Source organism: Mytilus trossulus, chromosome 7 (assembly GCF_036588685.1).
Source record: "Mytilus trossulus isolate FHL-02 chromosome 7, PNRI_Mtr1.1.1.hap1, whole genome shotgun sequence".
NCBI classification, from domain to species: Eukaryota; Metazoa; Mollusca; class Bivalvia; order Mytilida; family Mytilidae; genus Mytilus; species Mytilus trossulus.
Genome location: NC_086379.1, coordinates 4,805,816 through 4,822,786, shown reverse-complemented (window position 1 = coordinate 4,822,786; position 16,971 = coordinate 4,805,816). Strand labels below are relative to the sequence as shown.

At 32.3% G+C, this 16,971-nt stretch overlaps 1 protein-coding gene and 1 pseudogene across 1 annotated transcript in view; one reads left to right on the top strand and one right to left on the bottom strand.

The window, feature by feature from the left end:
* Positions 1-754: 754 nt before the first annotated feature.
* LOC134726117 (uncharacterized) lies at positions 755-5,231 on the bottom strand (annotated as a pseudogene).
* Positions 5,232-12,517: 7,286 nt separating this feature from the next.
* The window catches only part of LOC134726116 (latrophilin Cirl-like), a 28,741-nt gene continuing 24,287 nt past the window's right edge, over positions 12,518-16,971 (top strand). Inside the window, exons 1-3 of the mRNA XM_063590514.1 lie at positions 12,518-12,625; positions 13,294-13,507; positions 15,015-15,118. Coding sequence (XP_063446584.1) covers positions 12,562-12,625; positions 13,294-13,507; positions 15,015-15,118 — 382 coding nt within the window. The 5' untranslated portion in view covers positions 12,518-12,561. The remainder of the gene's footprint in view (positions 12,626-13,293; positions 13,508-15,014; positions 15,119-16,971) is intronic.

The window sequence follows — 16,971 nt, the reverse complement described above, 5'->3', positions numbered from 1 at the left end:
TCGAATGCTTTGCACATATCTTGAATACTCTTGGGCTTTTGACGGTCATTCAGAAATTATTGCCATTTAAATTATTCAGGCCGAAATCCAAGTATCTTATTCGCTTAAAACAACTTGTCTCTCGTTATTCACAATAAGAGCACCTCCTTTTAAAACACAATCAATCGCTATCCAAGTAGGAATTTGAAGTCAAATCTTTAGCCGATTTTGACAAAAATCAATACCTAAAATTAAAAAAAACAGCTCTCCATTCCAATTTTTCTACTTAATCTTTTTCGGAATATGAGCCCAAATTTGGTCAAATTTACTAGGAATGCATTTCTGAACGTGACTAATTAGGGAAATGCTCCCACTGGTCAAGTGCGAAACTACATTCAGCAAGTCTCTCATTTTGATTAAAAAGGGGGTGAATTATTGATCCCCTGTAAGGATATACATGTACATACCATTATATTTGCTGAATCAGTGGATCAATCTCATCTTGGAATTTTGTGCACTGATAATTCTCGATATCTGATCAGTTAGAATAGCGCCTACCCTGAATTGGCTTCTGTATCTTGGTGAAACTCCGCATGATTATTGGTTTTTGCATGAACGCAATGCGCTCAGTTATGTTTGTATTCCAGCTACATTGTGGAGAAGACGTATAGTCATCACATTAATGTACTTTTTCGCAAGATTATCGTGTACTTGGCTGCGGAACTAAATACAGATAACGAGTTGAAGAATAAACTGTTCTTTAAATAAATTTGTATTACATGACCATCCTTCTGCACTGGCAGACGACAAATAACGTAATCAATAATAGCTAAAATATGTTCCACCTTTTCCGATATAAGAGATAAATTATGCGAGGCAGTCCCGATTACCAGAAGACCCAAAATAGGAATATAACACGAGGTGTCACGCGGCATTGTGTCTCTTACTATCAACATTTAGTCATTTTCGATTCGAAATTGCCTTTTTTCATAACCGATAACGTAACTTTATATTAATGTGTCTATTTCTCTTTTGAGGCGTTATCCCTGGTGAGGATGGAACTGGATTGTAGCAAGCGTCCATATCGAACGTTAGAAAATTCTAAACGTGACATACGTATGATAGTGACGACACACAGTGAAAAGGTCACAAACACGTACAGCGTTAAGAATTCGAAAGGTGAGGGGATCGAGAACAAATACGGAATTTAAACTTTGATTCTTTTATTAAACCTGTATTATCAGTAAACTGATAAATATTATTATGCAGTGCGTCACCACAACACGATGTTTTCTCTGGTTTTCATCTTATGTTTGCTGATTTATAACCAAAAAATTGTAAGTATAAACCATTTAGTTTTTTCAATGGGACACGTCTTTTAACATACCAGTGCTGTTGTAATTGCCTTTCATGTATGTTACCCTATTCTAAGATTTCGACATTAACTTAAATGTCTGAATATATAGATATAGGAAGATGTGGTGTGAGTGCCAATAAGACAACTCTCCATCCAAATAACAATTTAAAAAATGTAAACCATTATAGGTTAAAGTACGGCCTTCAACACGGAGCCTTGGTTCACACCGAACAACAAGCTATAAAGGGCCCCAAACTTACTAGTGTAAACCCATTAAAACGGGAAAACCAACGGTCTAATCTATATAAACAAAACGAGAAAACTGTTTTATGTCTATTTAGTTTTTTATCTGGTTTTCGTATCTATTTGATTCTTCAAAATTTGCTTCGTTTTTTCAATGTGCTATCATCTTTCTTTTAATTTTCATTTCAAGGTAGATAAATGCTTTACCTAATATATATGTATGATTGTTATTGTACACTTCTAACTTCATCATGTGTATGTATATCATATTATAGTAAACTTTTAGAACATTTTTACATATTGACTCATTGTAAAAATTGATAGCGCATAGATACATTTATGTGTGTAGTTACAATGTAACAACCATTTAGTGATATTTTGACAGAATTTTTATTCAGAAACAACTGATATAAACCATAGATATGATGGAGTTCATGTTGAAAAAAAAAATTCTGTGTAGAACTGGTGAACTGTTTGTCATTTTGGGTTTAGCCATAGCATTGTCATTTTGTTCTTGACTTATGAGTTTGAATAAAAAAAATAGAAAATACAAATTGCATGTTAGTCTAAAATGGCAAAATTGCAATAGTAATTGCACATACAAATTTCTAAATTAATAGTACTCCCTTTGGTATTTTTTCCCACTTTTCAAGTCATTAAAGATGGCACATTATTATGGTAAAGGGAAGTACGTGAGTTGATATCTATCAAAACTTGTTAAACTCCACCTGTTCTGAACCAGGAACCTCTAGTATTTGTTAGCCGGATGTGTTTTTTAAATTTTAGTTCATCAATTCGTTTCGGAGTTAATGTGGGATCTTTTCCGCTGAAATGTAGAGTTTTCGTTATATTAGGAGCCAGTTGAAATCCCGCATCCAAAGTGGTATTTTCTCTTATCTTTAAAGACCTAGATGTTGTTTTCGACTGTGTTCTACTCTTTAGTATTCTTGTATTTTTGTAGACATTTACCGCTTCTCTTTTTTCGGCAATTAGTTTATTAAGTATCTAACCTTAAAATATAAATGATTAGGATTATAAAAGTTTCAAGTTCTATCACATTTGTTTCCTGTCAAATGAAATATAAAAACCATCACAGTACAAAATGAAATATAAGAAATGAATAGTACAAAACAAACTTGATTTTGCACAATAAATTACAACATCACATAGGTTGACAAAACTATTTATTTGGAAATTCTAAAAACATTAAGCTCTAAATTGTATTAACCACTATGTAACCTTGAATAACAACATTATTTTTGTTTTGAATAACCGTATGACACTTTTGGTGCAATGCTTCCACAGTCAATCTGCGATTCAATTGTATGATGGTATAAGACACAATGTCAAAATTCGACTGATTTAAGATGATATCGTGTCGTGCTGGCAATCTGTTTACTACTTACGTGGGTATTGCCGGTTTCATGAGTCTTCATCAAACAAAGTCAAATTTAATCAATTGTATTTAAACAAAAATCAAAGACTTAACTATATAAAATTACCATCAACAACTATTGTGAATAAGTTTTTAAAATACATATTATACGTAAACTTTTTTAAGTTTTGTACGAATTTAATGTTTCATCAGACTTAAAAGCAGCATTAAATCATATGATACATTTTTAATATGTTGGTTGAATAGTTTAGAATACAAGCCTTTGAAAAAGGTCATGACAAAGATCATATTTGCATTAACATGTTAAAATAATTACAACAATCGATCGACAACAGCATAAAACCAAGTTTGTGTTTTCATTTCATCGGTTTTATTTGTTTTCGTCCTGCTATTTTGTTTCATAGAAGTTTATCTACATCTCATTTTCATAATATATTTCAGAGTCAAACCATTCAGCCGGTTAAATGAGGACACTAAATGAGGACAACCTCACATATTTTAATTTTTTTTTTGTTCCTGTTCACCAAACTTTTATATGGGTAAACAAAATGATATCAAAATCAGAAGATATGGTATATTTGCAAATATACAGCTCTCATAACAGGTCAAAGTAAACAATAATTGCCAGTTATAGATCACCATTTGGCTTTCAACAATGAGCCTATATCGCATAGTCAGTTATAAAAGACCTTGAAATGACAAATATAAAACAATCCAAACAAGAAAACGCCTTATTAAATTGTACACAAAATAAAGAACCAAAAAAATATGTTACACACCAATAAACGACAAACACAGAATTGCGTACATGTGACGGGGTTCAAGTCGTCTGTAGGCGCCAACCCTTCTGTAACTTTGGACCGTCGTTTAACAGTATACATGGTTTTCTTAAATATGTCATATAGTATTCTTATTTAGTTTAAATTTTTGCTCATGAATACTTGTTTAAAATGTTTCTTAGTTTAATTACACCAATTCAATTGCACACTATGCGCATTTCTTCGATTATCAATTTTTCAATAACAAGTGTATCTTTTCCGTTGGGTTTGCAAGATATTGTTTTGGATTCATACTTTCATTTATTTGAATTCATTGTACACCAAGTACCCCAAGAGAAACCATTTATGATCAGGCTTGCTGTTTTTATCCGGTATATATGGTTGAACTTCAATATTGATAGGAGGTTTTTGCCTTTCCGTGGTCGTATGCATCACGTATAAAATATGCTGATCGTCATTTATTAAACTTTGTGATAAATTATATTCAACTTTATTTTCAAAATGAGTCTCGAATTACTTTAGAGTATCCGGTTTACCCAATATCAAACTTATCCAAATCCAAACATTACCTGATGAAATAATGGATTCGACTGAATCTTTTCCCAAATCTCTGTCATATACTCTTGTAAATAATATTTCGAATCAATTAAATCACATATAGAACTTCTTTGTACGTTCGACAATGTAACGGAAATATCCGACGTCTAACCAATAACAATTGATGCAAATGTTTTGGTATCAATAGCTGTTTCAACAATTTCCAGCTTTGATTGATTATACAGGTATATTCCGGTTTATATGATAATGAACTGGATATCCGGGTTTTGAATACATTTCTGCGTTTTTCGGCTTTCATTTGAATGCTCATAGATTCTCTCTTGAAAAAATTATTGCCTTTGGTCTTGATCCATTCGTATTTCGTATTTTTATTAACAAGTCGGCATATTTTTCAGAGTCTGTAAAAACAGTACCGGATTCTGCATATACTTATACACTGTCATCCATTTCATGTATTGTTTTTGTACTTATATTTCTGAAAAAAGGCTCCTTTTGGAAATGTCCCGATATCATAATATTCAGTTCCAACAGTTATACTTCTCAGTAATTTGTTTCTTTCATAGGTTGTTGCATTTATTATCCATACGAACCAAAATATAATTGAGACAAAAATTATAATGCCCATGATAGGTTTTATTATCTATTTGTCCATAACTCTAAAATAGAAATTTTGACGACATTTAAAATGAAAACACACGGTTTTACTATCGTTAAGCGATAACTCTGGAATACAACATGTACAAATTCTGCCGACAATTGTACTGAAATACACATTATGCCGATCGAACCGTTATGCAAAGGAGAAAACGGTCTATATACTACACGTAGCTTTCTTGGTAAATTAATCACTGCCTTCAATCCACTCACAAAATAAGAACACTTTAACTGGTTTATTTTTAGTTGCAACCTTGTTTGTCATTATGTTCAGCTTTAAGAATGGATATATCTGACAATGTCTGAGGAGCAAAAAGCTTCTTCAATTAAACATTTTTTCTTAACCTGATTTTTGGGTTTATATGACTGTAAAAATATAATTGGTGAGGAAATAATCATATGATGGTACACTTCTGTTTTTGCTTGAAAATACCAAATGATGATGATTTAAAAGTGCACAGCCTCTTACTTGTATTACAAGCGCATCAAATTCCTTTATATTGATAACAAAGTGTGCACAAAATGAAAACAATAGGTAAAAATGTCACAAATAGAGGTACAACTGCAAAACGAATCCCTCCAAAATCTGAGGTTATATCAGGTGCTCCGGATTGATCACTGGTTTTTTTTATCACATAAAACGATATTTTACTACTGAAATAGTTTTTTGTATACCTTCATGCACATGTTGTCTTTTTTTTTAATGTTTCGAAAGAACACTCTAATATTCTATTATACAATGATCGAATCCAACCCCTCAGTTAGAACTATATAACGGTTTTAATTTCTTGAAACTTTAACATAATTTTACAAAGCTTTATCAGCTCAACATAAGTTTTCATCCTGTTATAGCTAACGTTTAACGCTGTTACCTACTCAAAGTGTAAAGTATCAATATGTTTTTTCTTAAATGGAAATTTTTTTTCGCGTGAATTTTATGATAATGGCATACACGTGAGAGGTGTAGCTATCTATAAGACCAAGTTAAACCCACAACACAAAGAAGACTAAGCAACACGAACCTTACCAAAAACTGGGTGTGATCTCAGATGATTCGTAAGGGTATTACTAAGCATATTAGCTTGTGATATGTTAGAATGGCAGATTTAAAAGAGGGACGAAAGATACCAAAGGGACAGTCAAACTCCTAAATCTAAAACAAACTGACAACGCCATGACTAAAAATGAAAAAGACAAACAGAAAAACAATAGTACATATGACACAACATAGAAAACTAAAGAATAAACAACACGAACTCCACCAAAAACTAGGGGTGATCTCAGGTGCTCCGGAAGAGTAAGCATATCCTGCTCCACATGCGGAACCCGTCGTAAAACAGTCTAATTCGGTAGGTCAAATTCATGAAAGGGAAGGGGATTGTAGTTACGACGTAAGGAACATATCCGATATCATTTGTGAAACGGTTATTCCATAACGGTCAACCAACTCGTGATGGTGTCCTAAAAATTTACGAAGGGATGATTTCAACTTCACCATTTGGAACTCTTGGTTTAATAGCTTCCTTGTGAGCAGTAACCCTCTATCAAGAAAATCATGATAGGAAATACAAGTAAGGGAATATCGTATCAATTGGGAGATATATACCCCGTATGCAGGTGCTGGAATGTTGCTACTTAGAAATGGAAGGTTCACAATTGGAAAGCTGAAATCATCTATTTTGTCGTAAAGTTTTGTCTTCAACCGACCCTCATTGTCAATTTCTAGATGTAAGTCAAGATATGAAGCCGACTTAACTGTGTCTGTAGTATCCGTTATCTCCAATTCGATGGGATAGATGCGATCCACATAGTCACCAAATTTTGAATTGTTTAGTGAAACGACGTCATCTATACAGCGGAAAGTAGAGTTAAAGGATATTGCTAACTTCTTATCTTTCTTCCTAAGAAGTTCCTGCATGAAGTCAGCCTCATAATAATAACGAAACAAGTCAGCAAGTAGAGGGGCACAGTTTGTTCACATTGGGATGCCGACAGTCTGTTGAAAAGCACGTCCTCCGAACGTAACACATATGTTATCAATCAAGAAATCAAACATCGTGATAATATCGGTTTCAGATAATTTTTTGTTTGAATCAGAGTGATTCTTTACAAAGTACGATTTATCCCTCCCTAAGACGAGATAATTGTATCTACGTTGGCCATTCTTTTTTATGAAGCAAAGTAATACTAACTCCTTCAATTTGTCTTTTAGTTTGGAATGTGGAATACTTGTGTAAAGTGTAGAAAAGTCAAATGTTTTAATACTGTTACAAGATGAAAGAGAGTTAGATTGTATGTACTATAAAAGATCTTTGTAATTTTTAAGTATCCACATCTGATTCACGCCACCTCTAGAATAGGCAGTTTCACAATAACTTTGAAGCCCGTTTTTGATTGCTGATAAAATAGATGTTAATAATTTAGAACGAGGTTTCGTGGAGCAATATACCGTTGTTTGTAAGGACGCTTATGTAGTTTAGGTATCCAATACAGTGATGGAAGATCCAGTTTTTCATCTTTGGTTGAAATTCCAAAGGAACACAGAACAGACCTATGATTATCCAGGATTTCTTCTTTGGTAAGTGTCGTGAGGGTATATGTTTCCAAATGAATTGTCTATGTTTTTAACAATGTTAAGTTCACCCGTAATAATGTGGCCAGCAGGATTATATATGAATTGGGAACTAGCACAAGTGCAATCAGGAGGTTTAGACTTGAAGTCGTCAATATCGAGATCCTGCAAAACGAGTTTGTAATTGAAAATTGTAGTTGCAATAGGTTTGGTATAGGTATACAAAAATATTGGTACAGACTGGTCTTTGAAACTTTGATTTACTTAACATTTGAAGCCTAGTAAATATAGTTATACATTTGAACTGATTAAAACGTTTTCAACCTTTCTTTTTACTTTCATTACAATTTTTTTTTGGCAGGTTCAACAAGTACTGGCAAAGCTTCACGTTTATGTTTCTTTATAAATTGAATATAAAAATAAAGTGTCTGTTCCGGACCATATGAGTATTTGGACCATACGCGTATGATCATGACCATATGGGTATTAACACGTATGGTCGGGGTATCAACAAGTTTACTTTAAATACTTTTAAACTCATGTATGACCCTTCTAGTTGTTACGTCATTAAAAAAAGTCATTCTATTATCTTTTAATACTAAACTAATAAAATAAGCAGTTTCACAGATTTGATTTTACTTACTTTTTGGTACCAGGATTCTAATTTAATACGCCAGACGCGCGTTTCGTCTACATGAGACTCATCAGTGAAGTAAATGACATCACTGGCAAGGACCATACATTGTTTAATTTGATGTGTGAATATGATGTACTGCAGTCATGTTTCGATATTGGAGATCTAGAGCTTCTTTAAAACACTGTAGACTCATCGGAATGGCACGAGACCTCATTATCACTGCACGCAGCTGCAAAGAAAACTAGCTTGTCACTCGCAAGCAAAAGGTATAACTGAAAAGGTTCGTTCACAACCAAAATGTGCAAATGCAGAAAATCTATGGTACCTTGTGGAAGAAAATGTCATTCGAACCATACATGCAATAATACAACTATAGATAAAAACTAAGATCAACTGACTGTGACATCAATATTTAATTTTTAAATTATGTAGCCTGATAATTGTGAAGTTAATACATTTTTGTGTTACTATAAATGTTTTTAAAGATAAATATTATTGTATTATTGAAACGTTTCTATTGCATTTTGGAAAAAATACCGATATGGTCAAAATACTCATATGGTCCGACCGTTAATAACCAAAACGAGTATAATACTCATATGGTATATGAGTATACGCGTATGGTCGGACTATATGAGTATACGCATATGGTCATGTTTAACACTGCCGCTTTTTGAGGCATGTACGAAGTCAGGAGTTGCTTGCCTTTTTCTTGTATATTTTTTTTTCACTTTAGTTCATTTATATGGTTTGGACGTCAATTTCACTGAACTGGTACATTTTTTTATTAAGGAGCTAGCTGAAGCCCACCTCTGGTTTCGGGATTATCTCGCTGCGTTGAATACCCACTGGTCGCCTTCATCTGTTATCTACTCTTTAATCGAGTTGTTGTCTGTTTGATTTTTTTTTTTTCATTCTCAACTTTATATAGTATTTATGTTTTTCAACTCAGTAATTTTCTATAAAATTGAGAATGGAAATGGGTAATGTATCAAAGAGACAACAACCCGACCATATAAAAAACAACAGCAGAGGTTCACCAACAGGTCTTCAATGTAGCGAGAAATTCCCGCACCCGGAATATAGTATTTAGGCATCTTAACTCATAAATGTTTTATAGTATTTATACATCTTATCTCATAAATGTTAACCAGTTTTTATTTGTCTTTACTCATAAATGTTATATAGTATTTGTGCATCTTAACTTATCAATGTTATATAGTATTTATGCATCATATCACGTTAATATTTTTGAGTATTTATGCATCTTATTTCATAAATCTTTTCAATGTTAAGGATGTACAAAAAAAGTGAAAATTAAAAAAAAATCTAGAATTTAACGTTTATCATGTAAACACTGTAAGTAAGAAAAGCATTATTTATGGGAAAATATAACAGTTAAATAATATTAATTTGTTTTGAAGCTCCTTTCGAAATATTCAGATTTTGAAATGGCGGAAAGGCTAATTTGGACTTTTACCTGATATACTATTGGGTCCAAACAGAAGGAAAAGGAAACTGGAATCTGCTAAAATTATTGTACAGGACCTTTTATTAGCTACATGTATTTAATTCTTATATGAAATTAAAAATGGGTGTTAACGGTAGGATACTTTACCCTTAATTGTAGGAAAACAATCGAGGAGTCCGAACATCTTACAAAAATTGCCATACATTATGTTGTTATAAAGACTTGTCATTAAAGTTAACAGTCAGGAAGAAAATACAAGTGGATTGTAATTATAGATAACTGAATTGTGATACGACTTCTCCCGTGACTATAATAAGGAAGTAATACATACGGAAGTTATCATTATTGCTAAAATAGAATATGATCTCACGCTTAACATGAATAATAGTCTAAGTATATTTATCTTAAAAATGGGTACACTAAACTCATCAAAAAAAAAAGGGGTGGTGTACTCGAAGCTATCTTAGGAATAGGACGTGTCCTAAAACCATCTTATTACAAGTCTTTGCCCTAAGTCGTGTTCTCGAAGCTCTCACAACTTAGGATATATTACATTTTTCGTCCTAACTTTAGGACACCTAATTAGGTGTCTTAAGATCATCATACCTTCGTCCTTACTTCGTTCATTCTTTTTTACGTGAAGATGAGCATGAAATGAAACGCACCATCAATTATTCATTCGTATAAAAAGATATTGAATGATTTCAAACTTTGAACTCCGTGTTTTACAATACAATGACACTACCAATTAAATAATTTCATTTCACAACCATTTGTATTCCAGTTAAAATCACAATCCTTTTTTATATTATTTTATAATTACATTTGATATCATTCCTGTCATTATGAAATTTCGTAAACTATGTTATTAATTGGTTCCGTCTTTCATACATGTTTTATCAAACAATTAATTTAACTGAAATGTATTTAACGCATAATATGTTTAGGACGTCCTGACATAAGTAGTTATCAAAGGTACCAGGATTATAATTTACTACGCCAGACGAGAGTTTCGTCTACATAAGACTCATCAGTGACGCTCATAGCAAAATTTTTATAAAGCCAAACAAGTACAAAGTTAAAGAGCATTGAGGATCCAAAATTTCAAAAAGTTGTGTCAAAAACGGCTAAGGTAATCTATGCCTGGAATAAGAAAATCCTTAGCTTTTCGAAAATTCAAAGTCTTGTAAACAGGAAATTTATAGAAATGACCACATTATTGAAATTCGTGCCAACACCGAAGTGTTGACTACTGGGCTGTTGATAACCTCGTGGACGAAACGTCCTCCAGCAGTGGCATCGACCCAGTGGTGTAAATAGTTATCAAAGGTACCAGGATTATAATTCAGTACGTCAGACGCGCGTTTCATCTACATAAAACTCATCAGTAACGCTCATAGCAAAAATTTTATAACACCAAACAAGTACAAAGTTGAAGAGCATTGAGGATCATAAGATGCGTCTAATTCTAACACAGTTTCGAGACACAATTTAAGAGTGTCCTAAAGTAATCCTAAGTCCATCCTGCAATTGGTCTTATCTCTGACATAAGACGAATCTTAGGATACTTTCGAGAACACAACCCCTGCATTACACAAGAAAACTCTAGTTGGGCGTTTCCTTAACAAAATACTCATCAATAACGCTCGAAAAATTAAAAAAGTAAAAACGTCAATCAAAAATACGAAGTTGCAGATCATTGAGAATTGATATAAACATAGAACCCATAGGATAACATTATTTATTTATGAAGATTTGATGGGCTTATGTAGTCGTCGTGTGACTGTGTTGGTAAATTCCATCGTTTAACAGATAGGTTTGACAGAACAGTTTATGACCTCTGCTAAAAATGACCAAACACTTTTATGGTTTTGTTCAAAATGTTCTTTTAGTTTATCAGATACAATGTAAATGTTTATTCAATTGATTATATACAATAGTTATATTAGATGTATGTTTCATTATAATACGTTATTCTGATTGGCTACAATGCAATCTCGCGTTATTCCTTAAGCAACTTAATTACAAAACACAATTTATAATTCACGATGACACGAGGTCCCACAATAAAGTGCGGAGATAAATTCAATAACTTGATAAATATCGTGAAAGCTTCTTTTTGCAACTTCATAGGGCTGCAAAATCGTTGACCGTGCGCTATGTTTTAGAATAAAGCGCTTCCGCGCTTCATACAAAATAAACTTCGGTCAACGCTTTTACCCCACAATAAAGTTACAAAAAGAAGCATTCAATTCTTAAATATAAATGTTTCTTTTGATTTTAAGAATATAATATGAATCCCCTTTTAATTTATTAGATACAATATAAATGTTCTTTTAATTTATTAGATACAATATAAATGATCTTTTAATTTATTAGATACAATATAAATGGGCAGATGCTGTGGAGATTTTAAATAAAGCAATGAAGAAACTTTTGTATCATTATTATTTCTCATTTTAACATTTTTATATTTCGGACGCGACGGATACTTAAAAGTCAAGTTTCCTGGGAATATTGGAACTACAACTCCTAGTTAGGCGGTTTTTGTAGGTTAGAGAAATAGAAAATACTCCGAGATCTATAGTTTAAAATGCACTTATAAAATCTGCCTTATCATTTATGGTCCTTTACACTTTTTATGAAAACTATTAAAAACTTGACTGAATGCATATATGTGTATCGGGTTTAAGAAATAAATAACATACACAAACGTTAATACAAATCATAGATTAAAATAGATATTAAAGTAATGATTTTAAAAATAACTAAACATATGTTAACACAAGTTGAGCTCTACATAAGATGCTATAAATGGCATTTTGGTATCCTGTTTTTAAGAGTCACTTAATATTTTTTACACATAATAAATCAAGTACTCTGTATTTACATTAATCCTGTTTTCCTCAATAAGAATGCATCACGCGTCATTGTTCCAATATTTTTGGATATGTATTATTAAATCATCAGCAGCAGAAGGTATGTCTTACTTACGTTTTCCAATGAGAGGTAATATCTAATCTGTCAGGCTGATGATCTATTACGTCAAACAAATTTTGTATACAGAACAATCATTTGCACTAAGAGGCAGAATATGCGTGTTTTTGCCATTGTTTAAAAATTGCATTGTGGTTATTTTTAAAACTCTTTTTTAAGTTAATATGTAGTTACCATTCTATAGGCCTATATTTTTTTCTCTGCCGAAAGAGCAAAACTTTCTCAATCACCATTTCTGTATTCATAATGTAGATTCAATAGTACGTTATATTCCCAGATTTATTTTTCATCATGTACGATTGCTAACATCCGTAAATTATTGCAATATAATTTTTAACACTCTTTAATAAATTCATAACGTGTACAGTGCATTGGAAATATAACATATTGCACCATATTTTATTTTGATTTTCATACATAAATACGTAAACTTAAAAGTATTGACATAACAGATTCGGCGCATATGTTCTTGTGTTTTAAATTATGGTAACCTCACAACGTCCCAAATGACAAACAATGACAAATTTCACTAAAATGGTAAGAATTTTCATTTGGAGAGATTATTTAGACACCAACTATGTGACTGTGATGCACATCTGAATATATATCAACCATATTCATGTTATTAAGTTTGTTACATTTCATTGCAGTTTTTAATTCTATTCAACACAAATCTTTTATTGCTTGTGGAAACACTATCATGCGGCTAAACTGTTCATCATCCAATGATATTCTCAGAATAATCGGTGCCAGTTATGGGCGGTTTACCTCATATTTATGCCATCCAAACTCATGGTCTACGCCGTCCTCACAATGGGATTTACAATGTTCAGCTAGAGGATCATTTGCTATTGCATCAGAAAGGTAAGTTGTGGGATTAACCGAACAGAGAATACGTTGCCGAATACAGAGGTGAAATACAGAATAGATAAAAAAAAAAAAAAAAAAGACAAACTAGAACATTAAGCATAGAGGAGAATGAAGGGTTTAAAAATGTAAAGAGTAGAAAAAAAAATATTAACAGAAATAAGATAGAAATATAAGGAATAACCAAAAGAAGCATCTCAACGCCCGGTAATAAATCAAAAAACTAATTAATGTTTCACCCTAGTAGATTGTCAAATTCAACCTATTTTGATTAACGACAATGTTAAACAAAAAATCAAGCCATCAACCATTCGAAATAAAAAGATTAATATCTCAATCTTCTACCCGTCATATGTTTCGACAAAACAACCGAAAATAATAACATACGATTTGTCTGTCAGCATTTTATTCTACAATTACAAAAGGGACATTCAAACTCGTATGTTTGAAATAATCTGACGACGCAATTGCAATAAAATATAAAATAAAAAAGCTGAAAAGAACAGTATTGAACATACAACATAGATACATAGAGTGATCAACACGAACCCTACAAACACAGCTTAAGGGGTTATCTCTTCCGAAGACTACGAAGATCCTGACTCACATGCGGCAACCGTCATGTTGTTTATGCTAGTAAAACACAGTGATTGGAACATATTGGTTAACGAACTCGTGCTGTCGTCCGTAAAATATTCGAAGGAGTGATTTCTTCATTGGCACATGAACTCTTTTTTGATAAGCTTTTTTAAGCTTTTGATAAGCAACATTCTATCAAGGCAATGGAAATTTAAAAAAACACAGGCCCTGGATCATAGTGACAAACTTATAACGGGGCGCTGATATTCGATATTTCAAAATAACAAGCTCACAAATGTGAAACTTAAACAATCTCATTTGTCGTAAAATATATGTTCTCAACTGGCCATCATTGTCAAGAGCAAACCTCTAGATGTAAGTCAAGATATGAGGCAGACTTCGCTGTATCTGCAGAATCCTAGCCAGCCTTTATTTCACGTTATATACTGTATGGTGTCAGCATAAAAAGACTTGTGAAGAAGGCGACACGAGTCAGAATATGACAAGCAAAACCATACTGCAGACGGCTTAATTTAAGATCCCCAAATAAAGAGGGACGATTTCAGCAAAGTTCCAAATCAATATAAAATTCTAACTAGAAATAAACATAATAAGACAGTAATAAAAAGTCATCTTAAATTTTTAATGCATTCAAATCTCTCTGAAGTCTAAACTGCATCTGAATTTTGAACAATGATATGCAGCTTTTAGTTACTTAATTTGACACCTGTAAAAAGTTTAATTTCTTTGCGTGTATTTTGTTACGCGTTAGTGCCAAAAAGTATAGCTGCGAATATAAGTATAAGTAAAAACTGTACACTAATATTGCATGTAGATGTATCATTATTTTTTAAAGCAGATCGTGTTTTCAAACTGATACAATGAAATAAACAAACAACTGTGTGATGTGTTATTATTATTATAGATGTGATGGAAAACCTTCTTGTACATTAAAAGCATCAACTACTTTGTTTGGTGATCCATGTAGTACTACGCCTAAGTATATGGAAGTTCTGTATCGTTGTGTAGGTAGGTATTCGATGAAAGTCGTATATCATAATTTAATTTTATCATTTATGCCAACACTATCTGTTAAATGCCGTGATCAATTTATCAATTTACATCCACTATAAAATCTGATTGTACATATACAGAAGATGTGATAATCGACTCTTTATAACATACCAAATGACACAGACATTAACAACTATTGTCACGTACGACCTTCAATAATGAGCAAAGTCAATACCGCAGTCAGCTATTAAAGGCCCCTAAAAGATAAATGTAAAACAAATCAAACGAGAAAACAAACCACCTTACATATGTACAAAAAATGAACGATGTGATACATCAACAAACGAAAACCACAGAACAACAGGATCCTGATCAAGGACAGGCACATATATGCAGAGTATTGCGGAGTTAAATATGTTAGCGGGATCCCAACCCTCTCCTTACATGGTACAGTTGTGTAACAGTACAACATAAGATCGAACAATAAAACTCAGTTGAAAAGGCTTAACTAATCAGATCGTCTAAAAAAACAGGGTGGAGATGGCTGGGTTCTTGTATATCCCAACAAATACACTAAGTCTTGATCTTAAGACTTCTAGCAGTTACTGACATTTAGTTCAAAGCTATTAACAACAAAGAAAAATATCATGCATCTAAGACTAAATATTCAATCAGTTTACATCCAACATCCAATAGATTTAGTGTAAAGGCTTCATAAACAGTCAGAGACACACAACATTGTGCAATGTCAAGATACAAGTATCAACATATTGATGATCCATGAATGTGTGTATTTCTCTAATTTTCATGACCGGTGTGGGAAAAAATATTTCTAATCTTGAGTGAAAAATTTGTTCTCAGCAAATGATTGATAGAAATTTTATTGTGATGTAAAATTTTCTTTGTTTTTTCTGAATTTTCCTATTGTGACGTAATGAAAAAAGGCGACCATGCCTGATGACGTCACATAACAAGTACACAACTTTCTTTAAATCTTTGAAAAAGAAGGAAAAAAATCATTAGAGAAACAGATTCCACCACTACAGTCGGGGCACTTAGCGAACTCCATAATATTATGGAATTCCGTAATTTTTGTGGAAAATTAAAGTTGTCTCCCTTTGACTAACAGGCTAAATTTAAGATGGGAGATAACTATATTTTGAAACTGATTCTCTAAAAAAAAAAAGGGAGACAAATGAAATCTATTTACTGTTTTCTTAAATACAATGGAAAAAAATATATAATAACATGAAGGGATGTTACCTCGGTTAAGAGTACTCGCTCGGTAAAACATTTACAAAATGGAAACACAAAACTACATTGTATATCCATTTTATGTATTGTGGGTCGTTGTCTTTTTCATTGTTTTATATATGTAAACTGTATATTATGTATAATGTTTTAAGCCATTGGCTCATATGGGCGTAAAGTGCTTTTCAATAAAGAATTTAAGGACTTATAAACGTAAAACCCTCAACATTATAACAATGGACTAGATAATATGAATTATATACCATATAAATCATAATTAAAAGCTTATTTAATACATGACATACATGTTCTTATTTTATTATGTAAACTGACAATTATCTAATCCAGTAATTAAGTCATATCTATAGAAAAATTATTACTCAAACAACAGTATTACGGGACCGTAAAAAACACATTTTTAAAATAATCAACAAAGGGGTGATGTTTGAACTAACTGATGATCACTGATGACTTTTATAATTTTCTAAGGATCGACATAAGGTGCATTGAATTTGTCTGATCTAAAAGTAGTAACTTGACAACTGTGCCTGGGATGAGGCTAATTCTCAACTTTATTTGTAACTAACAGTCCTGCTGATGAAAATATATGCTCTGAC